The sequence below is a fragment of the Poecile atricapillus genome, chromosome W, assembly GCF_030490865.1.
Source record: "Poecile atricapillus isolate bPoeAtr1 chromosome W, bPoeAtr1.hap1, whole genome shotgun sequence".
NCBI classification, from domain to species: domain Eukaryota; kingdom Metazoa; phylum Chordata; class Aves; order Passeriformes; family Paridae; genus Poecile; species Poecile atricapillus.
Window position 1 is genome coordinate 50212907 of NC_081288.1, and position 21408 is coordinate 50234314.

General features: G+C 39.2%; 1 protein-coding gene across 1 annotated transcript in view; it reads left to right on the forward strand.

Moving 5' to 3' along the window:
• Positions 1 to 21408, forward strand: part of LOC131592330 (zinc finger protein 277-like) — a 45327-nt gene that overhangs the window by 16381 nt on the left and 7538 nt on the right. Inside the window, exons 2-7 of the mRNA XM_058863756.1 lie at positions 2212 to 2410; positions 5543 to 5631; positions 7435 to 7517; positions 15161 to 15252; positions 16600 to 16710; positions 18555 to 18687. Coding sequence (XP_058719739.1) covers positions 2212 to 2410; positions 5543 to 5631; positions 7435 to 7517; positions 15161 to 15252; positions 16600 to 16710; positions 18555 to 18687 — 707 coding nt within the window. The remainder of the gene's footprint in view (positions 1 to 2211; positions 2411 to 5542; positions 5632 to 7434; positions 7518 to 15160; positions 15253 to 16599; positions 16711 to 18554; positions 18688 to 21408) is intronic.

Below are 21408 nucleotides of genomic sequence, written 5' to 3' on the forward strand. Positions count from 1 at the left end.
CCTGCCATCTTTCCACAGTGCTTAGTTTTGTGGGATAAATTGAATTCAGTGCAACCTAGACATCAGTCTTTAGTCAAGTCAGTGCCTTTCCAGGAAGTTGTATTTTTCAGAAGTCCTAAGTAGAAGCCTCAACAGTTGTGCTGGGCATCTATGTTGTTCCAGGAGCAGCACAGAGCTGATAAAGCTGTGTTTCCTATGGTTTTATACCCTTTACCACCTGTGAAGTGGCTCCTACCTTCCAGTAGCTCCAGCTTACCCTCAGTCCCCTGGGGCACCCCATCAGGGAGCCTTGCCTATGCCGTGGCTGCTTTGGAGCACAGCATGTCCACGCTGGCAGGGCAGACACTGCTGGACAGTGTGTGTGTGGTGGAGGACAAGGTCTCACTCCCCTCTCCGTGCCTGTTCCTCTGCCTGAACACAGATTTGTCACAGAACTTACAGGGACTTCCCAGGTCTGTCTCTGAATGGGATTCTACAGCCCTTCCTTGGTTATTTCAGAGTCTTGGTAGAAGGTGGGGTAGAGCACTGATACATTAACTTATTCTCCTAGGAAAAAAAGCTAAATTATTGTGAATTTTTTAATTATTTTTCAAATTTTCCATGTGAGCAAATTACCACAGTCAGATTTAGTATACTTGCCAATGTATAACATATATCTGTGTTTTTGGAGAGTGAAAGTTGCTTCTTCTATCTAGTAAATATTAATTAAGGTACCTTTAACCATGCGTATTTTAAAAGTCATGTGTGACAAAATAACAGACTTGAGAGAAGGCCTTTTTCTGAATTCTTCAGATATCTTTGGAAACTGATGCCCAGGAGGTTCCCTCAGAATATCAGGAAATGGCACTGTGAGGGTGTCTGAGCACTGGCATAGGTTGCCCAGGGAGGTTGTGGAGTCAAAGCCATTTGCATGTGGTCCTGGGCAACCAGCCCTAGGTGGTCCTGTGTGAGAGTCCTCCTTGGCCAGATGACCTCCAGAGGTCCCTTCCAGTCTCATCCATTCTGTCATTCTGTGAAATTTCATTTCTCTACAGAGGTGTTCATGTCAGTGCAGGAATCCAGAGACACAGTTTATTCTCCTGCTGCACAAGCTAACTTGATAATGCAAGAGTCCTGGACACCCATGTTTTCAGTTTTCAACTTCAAGAGGGCAGGAACATGGGGAGCTTTCTTCTGTTTACTCTTTGCTATCCAAAATTGACGTAGCTAAAATTGAAGATGCGTGTTGAAATTGGCATTTGCTTCCAAGATAAACCCTAACCCAAGACTGAGGTATGACTAATTTGGAAAATGGACACCACAATTTACTTCTGGACAGCTGGAATTTGGTTAGGTTAATGGGGCCAACTGTTGAGCTCTCTGGGTCAGTGTTTCTTAATGAATTGTACTAATTTATGCCAATGGAAGAGCTTACGAATTTAGACCAGTGTTGTTTAAATGTGGAACACACACATATAACCCCAGGACAGCATGTGGCAGTGATTCACCTCTGTGTGGTGTCACTTGAGGAACCTGTGTCTGACTGGTACAGCGTGGTACAAACATGGGCCATTGACCTTTCCACATGGAGCATGGCTGCCCCTTCCTCAACATCTATACAGTTAGAAAGTGTTCCAGTGGCCATAAACATCTGTGTGGCAGTAATCTCTATCAAGGATAGTCTCCTGTCATAGAACAGTAAATTAGATGTTAATGGGGGAAAAAAAAGGCAAGACAAATGCACATCTTCAAGAGACAGTCAGAAAATCATAGAAGTATTCTGCAGTAAATAAAAGTATAATTAAGAAAATTAACATGCCAAACAGCTTGTGCTATACAATCTAAATCTTTTCTGATTCTCTGAGCAATGTGACTCAGGGAGCCACAAAGAGAGTAGCTTCATTCATATCAACAGGTAGGTAAGACAGTGAGAAGAAAAGTATATTTCCCATCATAAAATTTGTTTAGTAATAAGCGGAGCACTTGTGTATGACTGACTGGAGTTTCATTTGAGACAGACACCTGAGAACTGTCCCGTGCTAACCTCCCACTGTCCTTCTTGGAATCAGTGTAGTCAACCTGCTTACAAGCATTTGCTCCTCAAGTGATCCATGCAACAAAACCAAGACTCAAACAGGTTTTACATGTACTACCTAAAAGTACTCCAAGAGCTGTACATTTATTTACTTAGTCAAAACTAATTATTATTATTATTTTTTTTATTTATTTTAGATACTGAGTGTATTTTGGAGCCGCTGTCTCTGCCAGAAAGTCCAGGTGGTGTTGATGCTGTAGAAGGTCCTCCCTATGTGCCTTGTATTTTCTGCACAGAATGCTATGTCGTAGCAGAACAAAACCAGCTCCTGAAGCACATGATTATTGAACACCAGCTCGTCATAGCAGATGTGAAACTGGTTGCAGATTTTAGAAGGTAAGGGTTATATAATTTAAAATGAGTGTGTATGTGTGCAGATGTTATTGAAGGCTTTGGAAAAGTAGAGATCATCTATTTTAAAAAACATTGTGGGAGGATTTCTGTTAACTTTTCTTATGAGCAATTTTCTGCTGGACTGTAAGGTTGTTTTCTTGTTTCCTTCCCTCTCCCTAGTGCTTAGATGTTGCTGGGACTAGGGAGCTCAGTTTTAGAATACATGACAATCCCTGTGTTTGACATTTTTTTATATATCCTAGGGTGTGCTCAGGTCCTGTAACTAATCAGCAAGTTGTGTGCAAACTAGATAGCTGGTTTTTAGCAAAGCCCATTCCAGACAATCAGCTGTCTTGATGTGAGGTTTTATTTGTGTAGGGCAAGACTATTTCTACCCCTGTAGAATGTTCTAAAGCTGTGTATTGTACATAGAAGCTGCTCAGAATAGGATCTCTCACATTCTGGGATAAAATTTGTTTGTGCTACTTTAAGGACAGTATACCCCCATCAAAATCACATTTAACATCCTTAACTGTGCTTTACAGTACTGTCATCTACATACAACTGTGACTCCTTCTAGAGCTGTGTCATTGGTCATCTCACCAGGGTCACATTTGGCTTTCTCTTTCTTAACTTCCTCTAGCAGCTGGCATGGCCCCAGCTGGCTTATAACTTCAGAGACAAGGTACTTGCTTGGCATTTTGCTTTCCACAGTAATGTATGGGCCAGGAGGAAGGCTACCTTCCAGTCTGTGGATAGTTCTGCTGTAGTATTTAAGTGTTAGATGGCTAATTTCTCAATTAGAATGAGTTTTCTAGTAGGTCTTCTGTTACTAGTTACTCAAAGTCAAGACCTTGTGTGTATCAAGACTCAAAAAAAAAAAAAAAAAAGAAATAATACAATATAATTTATGAAGAAAAATGTAAGCCATATAAATCTTTAATCAAATGTATGAGCTTAACATTGCTTAAAATTGAAAACTGATGGTAGTTCTTGTTTGCTTGTCTGCTGAAGGCAGACAGGGAGAATGTACTGTTCTTTGGAGATAGTACTCGGTTTTTTTGGGTAAGTAAAGGAATCAGAGCTGCTCAGTCATGGACCGCCGGTCTAAGCATGCTTGGGGGAATTATTTTGCATTAATAGAAATGTATTTTAAAATCATCCCTTCCAAAAGTGCCCATTTAGATTCTTTTTGCTGCTAATGCAATTGGAAGGTAGCCAAATCTTATAGAAAGTGGCCCCAGGACATGAAATGATGGAATTGTTGCTCTGAAGTGTGCTTTCTCTGACTTGCTGTAAAATAGTCTAATACGATGCACAAAAAAGAGAGTATATTCTGAAGTGTTGAACTGAGGTGTGGAAAATACAAAGATCAACTCTGCAAAGATAGTATTCTTTCTATACTTAGCAATGAGTTACAGCCAGCCTTAGGAATACATTTCTTGACAGAACTGCAAGAGGTGGATAATCCAGAAAAGATCAATGCTAATGGAAAATTTTTTCTTTTTAACTTTGAAGAGTAAAGATAAGTTGGCATAAGGGCAGAGGGAAGAGATAAAAGGAATAAGCTTCTGCTTCATGACACAACATGATCACTCGTTCTGTCTCCCTGGAAATATCACAAGGCATTGGTTTTATCTGGTCATTGATTATTTGGGTTAAGTCTTATGATATGAAATCCCTTAGCTGTAATTTCCATGACACAGACAGTTGTGGGCAGTTATGGGTTTGTACCAGTGTTCATTTGTCTCAGTGCAAGGGACAGACATTTATTAAATGAGCTCTTGAAATCTGTCCATTTGCACATTTATGTCCTAAATGTGCTCAAGGATGACTTAGTCTGGAAGTACTGCCGTTCTGTTTAGCAGCTCTTTCAATGTGCATTGCAAACAGAGGAGTAGGCAGGAGGGGACCTAAAGACTCACCTTTTTCTTACTGACATCTGATGGTGCTGCTGAATGAGCCTCAGCCACGCATGGTGGCTTCACTGTGCTCAGCTGTCTGCTGCACCAGAGGTTGTCCTCTCCATATCAGAGTTAGCAGAAAGAAAGATATGCTGATTCCTTGTGCTGCAGCTGAAGTCCTCTAATATATTAGGTGAGAATGATAGAGGTAGTGTGAACCACTATGGGATGTGATAGCTGTGCAAAGTAAACTTAGAGCTTGCGCAAGTATTAAAAGCTGCAGCTATTTAAAAATGGTCTCATAATAATGATATCTGATTTTTTAATTATTCTTTTCCAGTTTGGTGGCTCATAATAAGATGCAATCATTGAATAGCCTTTACTTTACCAACTCAAAACAAGATTTATATCATACATGAGTATAAATTTAAGCAAGCACTTAAGCATTTTCAGATTATTTTTTATAGTAAAATTCTGAATAATTAGCACAAGAGTTGCTTGGTTCCCTTCATCATATAAAGGAAGTGATGATTTCTTCTTGGTTAGACAGTAGCTTCCTAGTTCAGTGGAAATCTAATCTCGGTCGTGTTCTGTTGACACAGCTGTAATACCAACAAAGATAGTACAGAATGTTTTTAAACAGCTGTTGTTAATGGGTTAAACTTTCAAGATGTGTTTAAGTCTTTTCTTATTCTGTCTGCTGTCTTACCCCCAGGTGTTCAGGGACTTCATTTTCCTGTCTTTCCAAGTTGTCTGCCAAGTTACGGCTTTCACTGTAACTCCACAGGAGACCTGCCAAAACCTCACTTTTGTCAAGTTGGTGTTTTTACTGAGTTTCAGCTTCCTGAGTGCATCTTGCAGAACACAGAGCACAATATTTTGGGAATTTGAGAATTCTCTGTAATATATCTTTCCAGTAAAGATGCATCTGAGTGGCACTTCTGTCTGAAGATGTCAATAGGTCACAGTGTTTATGCAAAGCTTGGTGCAAATCTGCTTATTGAGTTCTTCACTTTGACAGCGTGGTTAAACACGGTTTAAGTGAAACTGAATTAATTTCATAAAATTGAAAACTAATATGAAGGAAGAGAAAAGGGACATAGGAGTTAAAAAAACCCACAAAAACGCTTCAGAATTTAGAGGATGAAAAAAAGCAAGAGCTAATCCATTTTTTATTAAAAGTTTTTTGGTGTTTCCATTTTCACTGATCGTCTCCCCCTTATTTTTAAAGCTACATCTTGTACTGGAAAAGGAGATTTGCAGAACAGCCTATCACAGACTTTTGTAGTGTGATAAGAACAAATTCAAAAGCTCCATTAGGTAAGTATGCTGCTTGCTTATTCCCTGGTGACAGATCATGTGATAATTTCTGGCATATACTGCTGCTTTGATCAGTCAGGTGTGTCTGACACTAGGTCAGAAAACCACAGAAGTCATGTTTAACTCTTAAGCACATACTTAAACTTACCTCTTCCAAGGATTACAACACGTGCTTCAGCACTGTTCTGAGTGAGAATGAGCTCAATGTCTGCTCAAAATGCGCTGTGAACTGGGGCCTGTTGCAAATCAAGGCCTGGAAGCAGAGCTGCTCACATCCTGGCTTGGGAGACGTTGGTACCCACTGCATAAAAAATTAGTGATGGTCCTTCCAAAATTATGAGAAACATTCCCAGTGAGCTGTCTTTTCTGACTTCACCCTGCCCACCACCTGCCCTGATGCTGCTAGTTCTTCTTGGACATCAGGGCCACAATCCCCCTTCCTTTCCCCTGCCACAGTGCTCCCTGCCCCAAGAGTGTCAGGAGATGTTATCTGCACAGATACACAGAGGTCTTCACAGATACACATAGATCTTCACAGATACACATAGATCTTCACAGATATACATACATACATGTTCATGTGCCACACAACTCTGCAGGTTTCTGGGTTCTAACACAAGTGTGAAACCATATTTCACTGTCGTGCTGCATTGGTATGGTGGCACATTGCATCATAGGGACACTGTTGACTGTGTGATGGAAGTGTTTTTCTCAGAAGTAGCTGACACATTACTTTGGCTTTCATTTTTTATCAGAAAAACACAGTTTGCCTAAAATGAATAAGAATTTGAGGGTTTTTCTGTATCTTTAATTCTCAATGGAGATGTTAAAAGAGAGGAAACAATACATACAGCTGGTATCAGAGATGGTTAGAAAGTGAAAACTGAGCACAAAATGGATGAAAGTAAATTTTTTAATTATTCAAAATCATTTTAAGAAAAGTAGCCCTGGGAAACATGAAAATTACTTCAAAAATCATAATTCTGTTTCTCTTACAAACACTTACTACTCAGTTTGAAGACTGCAAATCAAGCACCTGAATAGCAGAATTGCTACTCAATGAGCCTTCTCTCTCTCTTTCTCTCTCTCTCTGTCTGTCTCCCTCCATCCTCCTCACCCTGTCCCTCCCCCTCTGGAAAATCAGTCTTATCTCAACCCATTATCTTTTGTATTTTCTTACATGCTGAGTAATTTTAATACCTTTGAATAAAATTTGTTGCCTTCTTCAATTGGATATGACCATAAATAGTAAAAAGGTTACTAAAGATAAAATATGTGTAAAAAATATAAGTAGAAATGTAAATTAGGCAAGTCTCAATGTATGGTACTGAACAGTTGTGTATATCCACAGGTAGAAAAATGTTTGATGGTAAAAGGTAATGTTATAGATCAGAGCTAGGGGAGGATAAACCAAATTATGATAGCTACCAAAAACTGATAATTACTTAAGGAAGTAACTAATAATATAAAATTAAAGTTGATTTCATATTTCTTTCATGCTGACTTTAATCTGTAACCAATATAAATGCTAATTGTTTTATGTGTCCAGAAGAACCATCAGAAAAATGAATAAAGCTGGTAGTGGAGGAAAGCTATGCAAGACTTTTGCCTTCATACTCCAATATAAATATGCACAAATATTTAAACATGTTTCATTAAATTATGAAATTAAAGTAACTGACTTTTATAGGCTAAAAATCACATTGTTAATGTATTCCAAAGTCTCAGGAAATTATCTGCGAGTAATATTCAAAGCAGCTGCAACTTCCCATTCCTTACTCACACTTTGTAATCTCTTAACAGAGGAACAGGACAATTATTTTCTTTTATGTGATGTTTTACCAGAAGACAGGTTACTCAGAGAACAGCTTCAGCAAAAGAGACTGGTAAGAAATTACTGTTGTTTCTTTTTTTAAGGTAAATGCTCCAATAGAATATTATATTGTAACTTAGGCATTTTCAAGTGAAAGGTTTTTTTGCTAGATGGCAAAATTCTGAATTTTTTTTTGAAGCTCATTTCCCTAGCTGCTGCACAAACATACACAATCCCATGTTCATAGATTTTTCCTTGGGATAAATTTACAGGTTGTATGTCAGTGTTCCACACAAGTGGAGAATACACCCAGAACAATGAAAATGGTTGAGTGTGCTGAACATTTTTCTTGCAAGGATCTACAATGCATTGACACACTATCTTTCATGAAAAAATATACATCTAGGGAAATCAGCAAAATAGAACTTGGTGTGTGATACTGTGACCAGAGAATGTGATACTTACCTACAAAATCTTTGAGCAAGTTGTTTTTGTGCATTCACACTCCCTTTCCCAGATTTCATTAATTCACAGTCTCATAGTCACAAGCACCATGGTTTGTGAACCTGGCCAGTATTGTTTCTGTGAGATGGAAAGGACAAGAATTGCCAGCTCTTGAGTCCATGTGAACGGTTCTGGTTCTTCTTGCTTGATGTCAGCCTAATATTTTGGACAGACCTTGCTGAACTTTTAGGCATTGTCAGTTCTGAATGGATGGTCCTTCAAATTCAACTTGTGCTGACCAGCTTCCAGGAGTCATAGTCTAGATTGTTGGTCAGTGGGTTTTTTTCTGTTTTCTTGTTAGAAATACAAATATGGAGTCTGGTTTTGCTGTTGGGCTAATTTAGAAATGAATGTCACTTGGTACCTAGCAGCCTTGTTGACAGTCTCCTCATGTTAGGATGCAGGGTGTTCTGCTGGAGGTGCAGAATACCCCATACCTGTACTCCGAGATGTTGGAGTGCAGGCCTTATGGTCTTTACATAAATACATTCCTCAGTTTAGTGTTGGCAGCTGTGTCCTGAGAATTGTCAACACAAGCCTCTTAACCCTTTGTTATGCTGTTTCTTCTGGTATGTTTATATTACAAGTTTGTACATAGACAGCATGCAAATAAAGATACGTTAAGTGATATGCATTCAGAATGAAGGAGAACCTTACAAAATCCAAATTCTAGTCCTAGGGAAACTGGGATTGGCAGGCAAAATCCAGTTGGTTTAGCTACTCTGTGAGTGCTATTTCCATTTGCTGGGAACAGGAATATTCTTCAGCTTGAAGTACATGACTAGTGAATCCGCGGAACCGGAGGAATATGTACAAGTCTTACACAGCTTTCCATAGGATCCCAGCTCCTGCAAAGGAGAAGTGTGGTAGTTCTTCCACTGGAGATTTCCCATGGAGTTGGAGTTGCCTGAGCTGAAACCTGCATTCCTTTGTAGGCCCATTGGACTGGCTTGGGCTCAGAAAAAAACAGCTGATGTACTCATGCCTAGCATGCTTCCCTTCCAAAGCTATCTGGGATCAGTAAAAAAGGTTTGTCTAGATCAGTGTCTTACCCTTGGCAGCAGCTAAGTGTCTCTGGTATGTGCTGGCTTTTGATCTGGTGGTGATTCTTTCCCAAAATACTCATTTGGTCTCCTGCAATTGGCAGGTCAAAAATTTCTGAGTTCAACAATATAAGCCTCCAACTCTGAACCCACAGAAACTTCCAGGATCCCCACTGCAGGAGTGGGTTGCGCAGCCTAACCACACATTGGGAGAGAAGCATCTATTTGGTCCTTTGTTCATGTCACACCTGGCAGGTTTTTGTATTAGAAGAGATAGTGTAGAATTTGTCCTTAGTATTATCCAAACCATTCATGTTTTGTCTCTTGATTTATCTGCCTTACATTATGTCTTTCATTATGTCCTTCATTAGTCCTGTGCTTGAGTGCACACTCATGGCAAAGAAGAACAACAACATCCTATTGTTAGGGCTGTATTAGGAAGGGTGTTGCAGTCAGGTCAAGGGGGATGATCCTTCCCCTCTACTCAGCACTGCTGAGACCACATCTGGAGTGCTGGGTCCAGCTCAGGGCTCCCCAGTACAAGGAAGATATGGACTTCCTTGAGCAACTCTGGAGCAGGGTCACAAAGATGCTTAAGGGACTGCGACATCCTACGTACAAGGAAAGGCTGAGACAGCTTGGACTGTTAAGTCTGGAAGACAAGGTTCACAGGGGAACTCAGTGATGTGTGTAAGTACTCGATGAATGAAAAAAGCAGTCAGATTTTTCTCAGTTGTGCTCACCAACAGGACAAGAGACGATGGGCATGAATTAAAAATCTGGAAATTCCCCCTGTAAATAAAAAACTCACTTTTTTTTACTGTGAGGGTGGTCAAACACTAGAGTAAGTTACCCAGAGAGATTGTAAACTCTTTCTCCATGCTGACAGTCAAAACTCAACACACTCCTGGGTAACCAGGTAGAGGTGACCTTGCTTGGGCGCAGGGGTTGCACTTGTTGCTCTCAAGAGATCCTCTGCAACCTCAGTGATTAGGTGATTTGAGGTTGAGGAATGCTATTTGGTGCTTCTTCACAGTGAATCCTTACTGCACTTCTCTGTATCTTTTACGGTTTTCAACAATTCTCTTGAGTTTGTGAAAGACGTCCTGAATTTTGCATGTGGGCACGGAGTCCAAAGTGTATATCGTGTTTGTGGCTTTGAGGGAGGAAAAAGGGTTGTGACTGAGCATGCAGCTGGTGTTTTCATAGCACCATCTTACTACAAATAACATCTCCTGGCTGCTATAAATTGGACTGTACTTTTTTGTTTTTTAAGGGTCATTTGTTTCTGATTTTGTGGTGTTTTGTACTATGCAGTTCTGTATCAACTAAGCCTTTTCTCCACTGCAGTGCCAAGGGCATGAGGAGTCCATTGGCAGGTGAGCAATTTCATCTGCTCTGCAAGTAGACATTTCCTCAAACTCTGGAATGAGTGGAGTATTTAGTCCAAAGCAAGTGCTGGTTTTGTTTACAGAGTCATTAAATTAGGAAAGAAAGAAATACACATTCTTATTATGGTGTGAAATAGTTTGCAATTATTGCTGTTTTGAATATCAGAATTGTATCCTCAGTTTTTACAGAAGGATTTTGTGAAATCAAGCTGCAGCTGTAGTTGGGGCTAATGGAGTCACTGCTTTAGTTACAGCAATAAAGTCTGTTTATTTTTTCATTTCCTTTTGCTGCAATCTGAGCGTTGACTTGCAAGTTAAATAGATATTTTGCTTTGTAAAGCCTTTTACCTCCAGACAAGTCCAGCAATTAAGAGTGAGCTGGCAAATGGGCTCATGTGAGTTGCGTAGAATAAAGACCAGAACTATACAACTTTTGGTGATTTTTCTGCAGCCTTTGAATCCTAACTGCTGTCTCCAACAGCAAGCCCAAACAAGGACAAATGCTATCTTTAAAATGTGCTGCCTGAAGCATTTCATTCTGCAGTTTTGAAACTCCAGTTTAGGAATATTTCAGGCTGTATTGCAGCAGGGAGCTAGCCAAGGTGGATGTCATGCAGAGACATAATGGTGACTGTGATGTATTGAGAGAGGCCAAGGAATGAGCCTGAAGTAGGTTAGAGAGCACAGCTTGCTGAAATAGCTGAAAGGGATGTAAAATACAAAACAGATACGGTCCTTTGGAAAAACACAGCCTTGACAAAGAATTCGTAGTTGTCAAGCACTACCAGGAAAGGAAGTCCTGGCAGCAAAACTAGAGATACATGGAGGGGGGCAGTGTCAATATAAGTCACTTGGGTGTTTTCTTTAAATAAAAAAGTAACATCCCCAAACCTATTTTTCATCCCCAAACCACACTTCCTACAACAGCGCTGACCTTGTCTTGCTGTCATGTATAAAGCTATTCACCTGACTGGTAGTTTTAGGAGAAGGGGCTTCTCTTTCCCCCAATAAGTAAAGATCCTGAAGAGGAGTTTTCACCAAGACTACAAGCTGTAGTAGCTTCCCAGGAAGAGCTGTTTGTATGATGCCCAGTTTGTCACAATCTTAAGCTGCGACAAGATTCAGGAGGTTGAAGATATACACTGGGAGAGATGGAGATGTTAGTCCAGTTTAGTGTAATGCAACACCAGAAGTGTTTACTGAGTAGCTGGTAATGTCTGCATGTTAAAACCTACTTCTGAATTCTGTAGGCCCTTCTTTGCCTACGTTGGGTATTTAATTGCTTTTTTCACTCTGGAATCTTGCCCATCCTCTCACTTTATGAAGACTTGCCATACAAATGGTCAGAAATAGTTTTATCTGATTCCATAATGACTGTTGGGTAAATTATGTCAGGTCTAAGTACAATTAATGTCCAACCTTTAACCATTTCTTATCCTTTTCCGATCCTGGTTCTTTTTTTCTTTTGTTTTAAATGCATTTCTTTAACAGTTGTGACATAATTAGACTGAAGCCCTGCATGGTCCACACATTCCTCTCTGCTTGTGTTTGGTCTCTTGCTGCATTGGATCTATGCTCTTTTTTTTGTTTGTTTCTGATGTATTTGGGGGTGGGGGAAGAAGGTGAGTTTTTGCTATTTCATTTTACTGCATTAGCCTGTCTCCATCTTCTTTTGCTTGTCACCTTTATCCTGCTTCAGCTTGGCAGCCTGTGGTATGTGTCTAATGTAACTTCAACCGTCTTTTTCTTTTCATACATCTTCACATAGTTTTCATCATACCATGAAACTCATCCTCCTTGTTTTAATTGACTCAGCTTCCTGAATGAGCTATAAGAGTGTCTTCTACATCAGTGTCGCAGCACCCTTGAAAGGCTGTCATTTGACCTGTCATTGATTACAGCCTTTTCAGGTGTAGCTTTTAGCCTGTATCACTTCAGTGGCTGAGTCAACTCAAGAAGAGGAGCACTAGGGAAGAAGGGAAGAACCTAAGAGCAAATGGGACGGACAGTTAGAGGAGCAATACCCTTATACCTGTCCCAGTTAGTCATTCCAATGTTCCTTTTGAACCCGATCTCTGTGAAGTAGGCTGGAATCAAGGCTGAGCTACAGGAGAAAAAGAAGGGGGAAAAAAAGAAAACAAATACTTTTTTTTAGTGTTTTGGGTATTTTTGTCTTTGTATCAACAATGAATCAATGCTGACATCCCCAAACATTCCAGGAGGTTGGAAGCTGATGCAAGTATTTAAGCAAACTGCTCATTTCCTGCCTCATAACCTCAGTTTCTGCTTGACATACATTACTAGAATGTCTCTGCTCAGAAAAATTTCTGTTTTATGTAAGTTATTGTAATTGCTGTTCTTCCTTTGGAGTCCCAGCAGTGAAATAGAGGGCTGGAAATGTCTGTAGGGAAGAGCAGCCTTGTTGCATGTCCTGTATTTGATGTGAACGGGTGCTTTTAATTCCTCACCTGTCCAGGTATCCAATATGCTTTCTGGTTTTGAAAGTTCCCTGTAGCCAATAAAGATGCCAATATTTCATAAAAAGGAGGGTCTGCCTTGGAAAATATTTTTTAAACTCTGTAGAGTAAATTGGTAAAGCAACAATGCTGGGTTAATCAAAGCTTCCCAGCTGCCAAGTGTGCTGGTCTAGGGGGAAATGGGAAGGGTGAGAGTAGAGTAGCAGCAACATCATCTGTATGGAGCATACGGTATGCTTCTCCTTCCTCCTCAGACATAACTTAGAGCAGCTGCCAGCAAGGGCTTCCGTAAGCAGTCTGGAGTTAGGCAGACAAATACTGCAGAAAACCTTTTGCCCTGCTAGTGAATTAAAATCAGGAAGCTACATTGGAATACCATTAATGAGGATGGGGGTGTTTCTATCCTTGTGTTTGAATTGTACATGATTGCTTTTGATTTCCATTTAGATTGTTTCCAGTGTTTTTTACCAAGTGTATACACTGTGTTTATGATGGTTTCAAATCTAGAGTTAGCCAAACAGAGTCAAACATGCTGCTGAGTGGAGAGAGGGGCAGCTCCACGTATCAGAGAAAGCCCCAGTTTCTACTGATGTGCTATGGGACACTCACTGCCCACATGGAGCAGTCTTACTTGCATCTCTGCTGAAAGGCTCTGACAAGGTGTGCTCCATTCATCTCTTTCAAGAGTCAGCCCTGAAAAATAGGAATTTACATTTCTGTGAGCTGACATTTTGCATAACGCAGCAGGACATGAGCAGATTCAGCCTAAAATGTGAGTGCATGCTGCTGAGCATGACTCCAACATAAAATGCACACCTTGTAGTACAAAAAAAGCCCAGAAGACCCCCAGCATTTGTATTTTCAGGGTAACAGACACTTAACTACAGTTCCCAAGTGGTGTGGTTGAATATGGGCCCTGGAAGGGGTGTGACACAGTGTGCCAGTGTCCCCCAGCACCCACAGACCCCATGCCAAGTGCATCTCAGGTGCAGCACTCTCATACTCTTGACAGACATCTTACCACCCCACTGCCCCTCACTGGGTGTAGCATGCTGATTCTGTGGAAGGGAAGTACACAGCACATTTGTTTGCCCGGTGTCAGCCTCCTGCCATCTCTCAGTGGGATGTGGTGTGATACATCCACTCTGCAGGACACACTGGGGCCTTCCATCACAATAGTTCAAGCTTTCCTCTCATTTCTTTTGGGGTTTAGGGGGTATGTCTTTCTTTTCTCTTTTCCTTTCTTTTATGCCTTCTCTGGAGTTTATCTAACAGATAAATTCAGCAAAGCTGAATTCAGGTGGGCTCTGTGGACAAATTTGGGCATTAATCCACATAAAAGAGTTACCAAAGAGACAAGTGGGAAACACAGAGTTTCACTGCAGGTTTTAAAGAGATAAAGAGATTGAGAAAATCCCCTAAGAAATTCAGTCAGGATCCTGAATGTCAGAAAGCAGGTAGAAGCACCTTTATGTTGCACAGAAGTTAAATCCTTTCCCAGTTATCAGTACTTAAAACACAAGCACAGAGTGGTATGCTACTAGGCTGAAAACATGCAAAATTTAATCCAGACATTGATTCACCCATGTCCCAGACGATTATGGCCTTTCCACCTGAAGTGCATAGCACCTGCACAGTATAACTACACTGCTGCTGTTACAGCAATGGAGACAAATCACCTGCTGTTTGATTTTGTTGTTCTTAGGAATGTGCACCAAGTGCTGTAAAGTGTCTGACCCAGCCTGTTGCCCTGTCTTAAACAGAGCCGGAGGGAAGGCCATGACCTTCTCCTTTTCCCTGGGCTTGGTATGTGCCACAGTTCCTTACAGAAACTGCCAGAGCTGTGTTCTGCATTAGGAAAAAGCCCTCTAGATTGCCATGTAGGACTGAGTTTGCCATTCCACTGGGCGCTAGGTGGTTGCCCATAAACCTCCTCATTGGTACCAGAGGTCAACCTGAGTCACAGGTGGAAACATTAAATTATACATTTTATACAGAATTATTTAAATAGTTGCATATGATCTCACTGGGGATTGTATTTATTTCCATGCACCATGTATATAAAGTTAAGAGAATTTTACTGGAACTTAGCTGGGACGCATACTGCCTTTGGAAAGACTTGGAGGTTTTGTGAGAACTCGCACTCAAAGCATACTAACATCTGGCTTGTGCCAGCAGCACATTTGAATTTTATATGTTCATTGTTGCCGATAAGGATAAATATGTAGAATAAGCTTATGTGATGGCATGATTTTATGCTTATGGTTTTGTCTGAATAACTGTATCTCTTTCTTTTCATAGAGAGAAATTCTAGAACAGCAACAACAAGAGAGATATGACACAAGTTTTCATAGTGTGTGTATGTTCTGTGATCAAGAATTCACAGGAAACAGGTTTGTTTATTGCCCTGTTTGCTTTTGTTTTATTTTTTTATAACTACTCAGCATCTTTGTTTATGTTTTCAGTGTCACTGAACCAATTAATGCATAATGGTAGGACTCATAATTAACTTCAAAGTATAGTTTAAGTATTTCTTTCAACTAAAATGGCATTTTAAATAGATGCTGTCCTACTACTCAAACCTTTTTAGTTATTCCAGTGCAATTATTTCTACTACACAGTACACTGGAGTTGGGAATGAACCACTTTAAAGAGAAACTCTTTTTTGGCAGATGTTTTCATGACCAAGACAGCTGTGTAAGCCAATGTGATGGTTAAAAAAATTTTTTATCCAGTTGTACATTTTCTTATTTAAAGCTCACCTAACTAGTGTGAATTTGAGTATCAAATGAAAAAGAGGAGGGGAAAATTAGAGTGAGAACAGAGGGCTTTACAGCATCAGTCAAGTGCAAGAATTGCATTGAAATGCATGTTCCAAAGAAACTTTGCTTATTCAGAGTAAATCAGTTTCAGTTGGAGAGGCTAAGTCTGTTTGCATGGGTAGTTCTGGTAATCTGGAAGGGTAGAAGCACCTGGGGTCATATTCCTGCAGGTCATCCCAATGTTCTGTGAGTGTCCCTTTCTACTGTCTGGTGACAGTAGAGGAACTTCATCCTCTGCTTCCTCTTGAGTGTGACAGGCATAGTGCATGTTTGAAAATCATGCCTGGACAATGGTAAAAGCAAGTGTCAACATTTGGTCTTTAGGCCTCAAAGGCAGAAGCTGAGGCATATAGAGAGGTTGGCCACCTAAGGAATTAACCAGTATATCTCTGTTAGAAGAATATCTTATTTGAATAAGAATATCCTTTATGTTTATTTGTGTACACTTTTGAGTGCCATTCATGTTGCTAGTGCTGTGTGAAGCAATATTTATGTAAAAGCACAGTGCATCCAAGAATTTCTGCTCTGCTAACCAGCATATAGAAGTCTGACAAATGGCTTTTTAGAATGTGTCTCAAGAGGGTTGTTTGAAATGCTTATACAGGGTAATGAATGAGCTTTGCTAACAGCGAGGGTCAAAATAAACTATACTGTAATTTTCATTTAAAGGATTATATTTCATGGATGTAGATGGAGCAGTTGAAAAGTTACTGAACATTCAGCAAAGCTGAAAATTAAAAACTTCCTGTTTCAATGAAATTGCATTATTTTTTCCTAGCAGTGGCAGCAAGACTATTACTGTTTATTTAACATAGGTGTTTATGCAGTTTTAGAGCCATTGATATATTTTAAATCACTAATTGAATAATTGTTATATATCCAAAAGTATGTAACATTCTATTTGAATGTCTTTTGTAGATCTGTTCTTCTCAATCATATGGCAAGAGAGCATGCCTTTAACATTGGGCTGCCAGATAACATTGTGAACTGCTATGAGTTTTTGGCTGTGTTACAGGGAAAGCTTGACAAGTAAGTAGTTTGTTTGTTTTCAATCAACTTGGTTTGTATTTCTTTTAACTTGGAAATAGCAGGTAAAAATTAATTCCACAATTGTGACTAGTTAAGAAGAAGCAAAGAGAGCATGTAAGTTTATTGTGAGTCATCTTAGAAGTCTTTTTGTTGATGTACTGATTGGTAACAGTTCATAGCATGAAGTCAAGTGCTGTGTTTCAGTTACCTGTTGCACAGCTTGACATCAATAATAGCACATGCCTTTTTCTCATAACTATTAGCATTAATGGTCTTTCTCATCATGACAAACTTTTTGCTAAACATCTCTTTAATCACTGAATACAGAGTCCTTGTTCCAGTCTTCATTTGCCTCTATATACCGTTACTGTGGGATGTTTGGTCTCTCCCTTTTGTAGTGCTTACAGAGCAAACCCAGAGTAGAAGGGGATAGATACATATTAACTTTTTCAAGAAATGAAGACATATTAAGGATGCCTTTTCTCTTATCATTGGTGCTGCCTAATGCACTGAATTACCATGCTCACTGAGAATTTGCAGCTCTACTGTTTATCAGTAGGACCTGAGGCTTTCAATTAGAGGCAGTTTTCTCAAAGCTGATCCTCTCTGTAGTTAATGCACATGCTGAAATTGTGTCCAGAGTAGTGAAAGGCCACTCCCCCTATGGCTAAGAGTAGACTTATTAGCTATGCTAGTAGAATATAACTGAGAATAAATTAGTGGAGGAGAAAAATCGTGTTTCAGGCAAATAAGACTACATTATGTATGCTGACAGAAAGCCTTCCATACTCTTCATGGGAATGCTTTTCTCAAGTAGAGCAAGCACTTTGCTGTTAGCAGGTGGAGTAAAGCAGATATTAGAATTCATAGTTGTATTGCATCAGGCCTGTGATTCACCAGCAAGGCAATCTTGATTTGAAGTCTGCAAGCACAGGGAGAATTCAAAACTTCTTAAATGTCTTGAAAGGCAAAATGATACTGAGAATCCTGAATTCCTGCTGCACACAAAACATCTGAGGGGAATATCGAACCAAAAGAGTTTTATGATGGTGATCTAAGGCACTGCATATATTTCTGTTTTGTTTGAATTGGTCTGGAATACATACTGTGATAAAATTCTCATTTGTTAATGAATGTTTTCACCTTCTCAAGTAATGTGTATATACACCTAAATAATACTTTCACATCTATGTATATATGTGTATGTGGATATGTGTATATATGTTTATCTATGAATTATATATACTTTGAGGGGCAGATGTGAATTTATTTACTGAATTTTACTTCTTAGGATTTCAAAACCCACTGACCACCCTGGCAAACTTTCATTTACCCTCCCTGTTGAGGTAGACCTATAAAAACTTTCTATTTAGCTAATTTAAATTGTTTCAAAAGATAAGTAGTATGTTCAGTTTGTTTTTTTTCACTCTGAATTACAAAGAAACAATTACAGATGGATTGGATGTCAGTGAGTCCATGCTGAGTTACAGAGCTCACACAGTGAGCAATCAGCAGCTTTTCTGTACCGGCTTTGGGTAATCAGACTTTTCTCCCACTTTGCATATGGGGCAAACAGTAAACTTCTTTGTTACCTGTATTTTTCATTTTCTGTCATTCTTACTTCTAGTTTAGTAGTAGTAGTAGTAGTGGTAGTAGTAGTAGTTACTCTACTGTGGTCTAAGACTATCTTGTAATTTTTTTTTTTCAAATAAGCTTTCTGTTTCTTTTAGTTTGCTCTGACATGCTTAGGTTAATCTTACTATATATAACTCCAGCTTATTTAAGTTTATTGTTTTGTACTATTTTCATTTTAACATGTTGACCTGTTTACCTTTTTATCTTAGCTTGCAGTGTTTATACTGTGAAAAAGTCTTCAGAGACAAAAACACACTTAAAGACCACATGAGAAAGAAGCAGCATCGCAGAATCAATGCCAAAAATAAAGAATATGACAAATTTTATATCATTAATTACTTGGTAAGTAGTTCTATGAATAATTAGCAAATTGACTAAAGAGATGCAGACATTATCTAGTTAAAAGTGAATAAATCCAAATTAGCAATTAGTAAAAAGGTCAAAAATCAAGTGAAGGATTCTTAAGAAGTAAGCTCATTTATGGTATGATATTCTGGATAATTGTCAAACTAAGCACTAGGAAACATTTTTTGTTGAGTTTTGATTTTGAGAGACGCAAGAATGTGGCTTGAAGAGACACTAATCATCATGTCATTAGTGCTCAGTCTCTGCTTTAAAACAGGAGGGAAAGTGAGATAGAGCAATGAACTAAATGGAGGTCTCACTTAAAGCAAGTTGGCTTTGAGCTCGTTTTCTACAAACCTTAAACTGGAAGTGCTCTTCAAAGTATAAATTAAATTCAAAGAGGAGGAAAATGAAAGACCCAGAGATGAAAGAAAAACAGTTAATTTTTAGCCTCCAGGTAGGTGTATGTTGCTAAACATTTTTTAATCTCAGACCTTTGAGAGTGTGTGCATGTAACAGATTTTCACTTGCTGCCTTTGACATATGAATATAGGAGCTGCTTCAAAATCTGCTATGTTCTGTCCCAGAAATAACTATAGTTCACCTGAAATAGTCTTTGTGCCTTCTACATGTACTAATATCCAGGTTATAAATAGACATTCTTGACTGTTTTACCTACTCTTTAGATCCTCAACAGAACTGAGCATTTACTTCTTTGGAAGTTAACAGATTTTAATTTAATGTAATTATTTTAAGTGATTTTAATAGTTTCTTTCTTCTTTTGGTTTCTTTTTTTTCTTGTTCTACAAGTAATATTATGTTTTCAGAATCTGGCATCTTTCTAAATTATCTTTTGTTTCTCATTTGCATTCATTGTTCACATTTTAATCTGTTTCGTCTTAGGTCAGGAAATTGAGCTAGATGACTGCCCAGAATCTCTGAGAACCATGAAGTGCTACTTGAGAAATTTAAGAGACATGCAGGGAGGTCATTACATGAATACAGACACAACGGCTGTGTCATGTTAATAAGCAGAATATGTCAAAGTAAATATAACAGCAAGGCTAATATTCACATACCTAAGCTCTTTTCTCCAGCTGCTCTAAAACTGGTGGCCTTGCCCATGCCTGTCACCTGAGAATGATCTGTGGCCTGTGTGCTTCCTGAGTGGTCTGAGTGATGCTGTTTGCATGGCCACAGAACATGCAGACTGTTTAACAGTCAGGGCCTTGGCCCCCTTTGCCTGTGGCTGGGGTTCTGGCCAGAACTTTGCAGGTTGCCTTCACATGCCAGCCTGAACCAGCTCAACTATTGGCCACTGAGTAGCATCACTCAGACATGTATTCTTTTGGGTTCTTGAAATTACAGACAATAGTAAATATAACTCGAATAAGCTATGTCAAAACAGCATAATATATAAAATGGGGCAGTGGGTACTGCGTATGCAAGATCTTATGCCAGTACATCTTCTGGGACATACTTGGGTGATCACAGTTCTTTGTCTGGCTCTGCATACTCTGTCCACACATTTTCAAGTTGTCTACTCTGCAATCTACTCAGGAGACTGTTCCTACTCAGCCTTTCTGATCCTTCAGACTATACCCACATCAGAATTTCTGACATTTCTTCTTTAAAAGAAGGAATTAAAAAAAAATAAAAATATTGAAAACAGACCTAAAAACTCTTGTTTTAAACACTTATAGCATAGTTCACTATAAAATGTATATTTGCACACAGGAAATTTTTAGCAATGTTCCTGCATAATGGAAGGTGTTTGCTTTCCAAAGAGCCTTTGACAACCCTTTTTTTTTCCTGCACAGAGACAGGAAGACTAAAAGGAAGAACCTCAATTTGTTCACTAAGAGTTCAGTAGATGGGCCTTTACATTGTAAGGAGGAAATATTCTGTCCTGCACATACATGTTCTACAGTAGATTTTTTTAAATGAGGTAGGATGGGGGTTTTTTCAAGCTGAGTCTATATCAGTAAATTCTAGATTCTACACAAGATCTACTTTCTGTAATGGCTCAATGTAGTGATTTTGCTTCCTCTCCCATAACACCTCACAATTTACCAGAAATTTGTTTTTCAATGTGTACTATCAAGATTTACTCATTTTTACCAGTAAGCATTAGAGGTCTGTGCTTCACATTGCTCTAAATATGCAAGGGATTATACAAAGACATGAATATGGTTTACATATCATATCTGAAATGTTTCCCCAGTGGATTTGGAGGTCTTTTGTCTTTATTGTGTTAACTGTGGAAAATTATACCAATCCTACAGAATGGCTTGAGGTGTTAATTCACAGAGATGGGCTGGTCCTGGAGTGTGAAGAACTGAGCAGCAGTGTATCCATGATATATAGATGTAGAATTCCTTATTTTTATTTTCTTCAAAACAAAAACTTCCAACCTAATTTTCTTGTTTCTCTGTGTGTATCATCCTGTGGCCCCATGACACACCTTGCACAAAGAGCCATGTAAAAATGGAGAGGGAAGAACTTTGTGGTGACTGCTGGAGGCCATAGAAGAACAGAAGGGAGTATTAAACGTCTCTTAGTCCCAGAGGAGCTGAGGCAAACCCAGGCTGACAAGGCCTTCTTTTTCTGTATTCACCTGATTGTTACCAGCAGCACTTTCAGGTATAGAGTATCCTTTGTAGGAAGCCCAATTTTCAAATTGTCTAATGGCATGTGTCTACAGTGTGTAACATCACT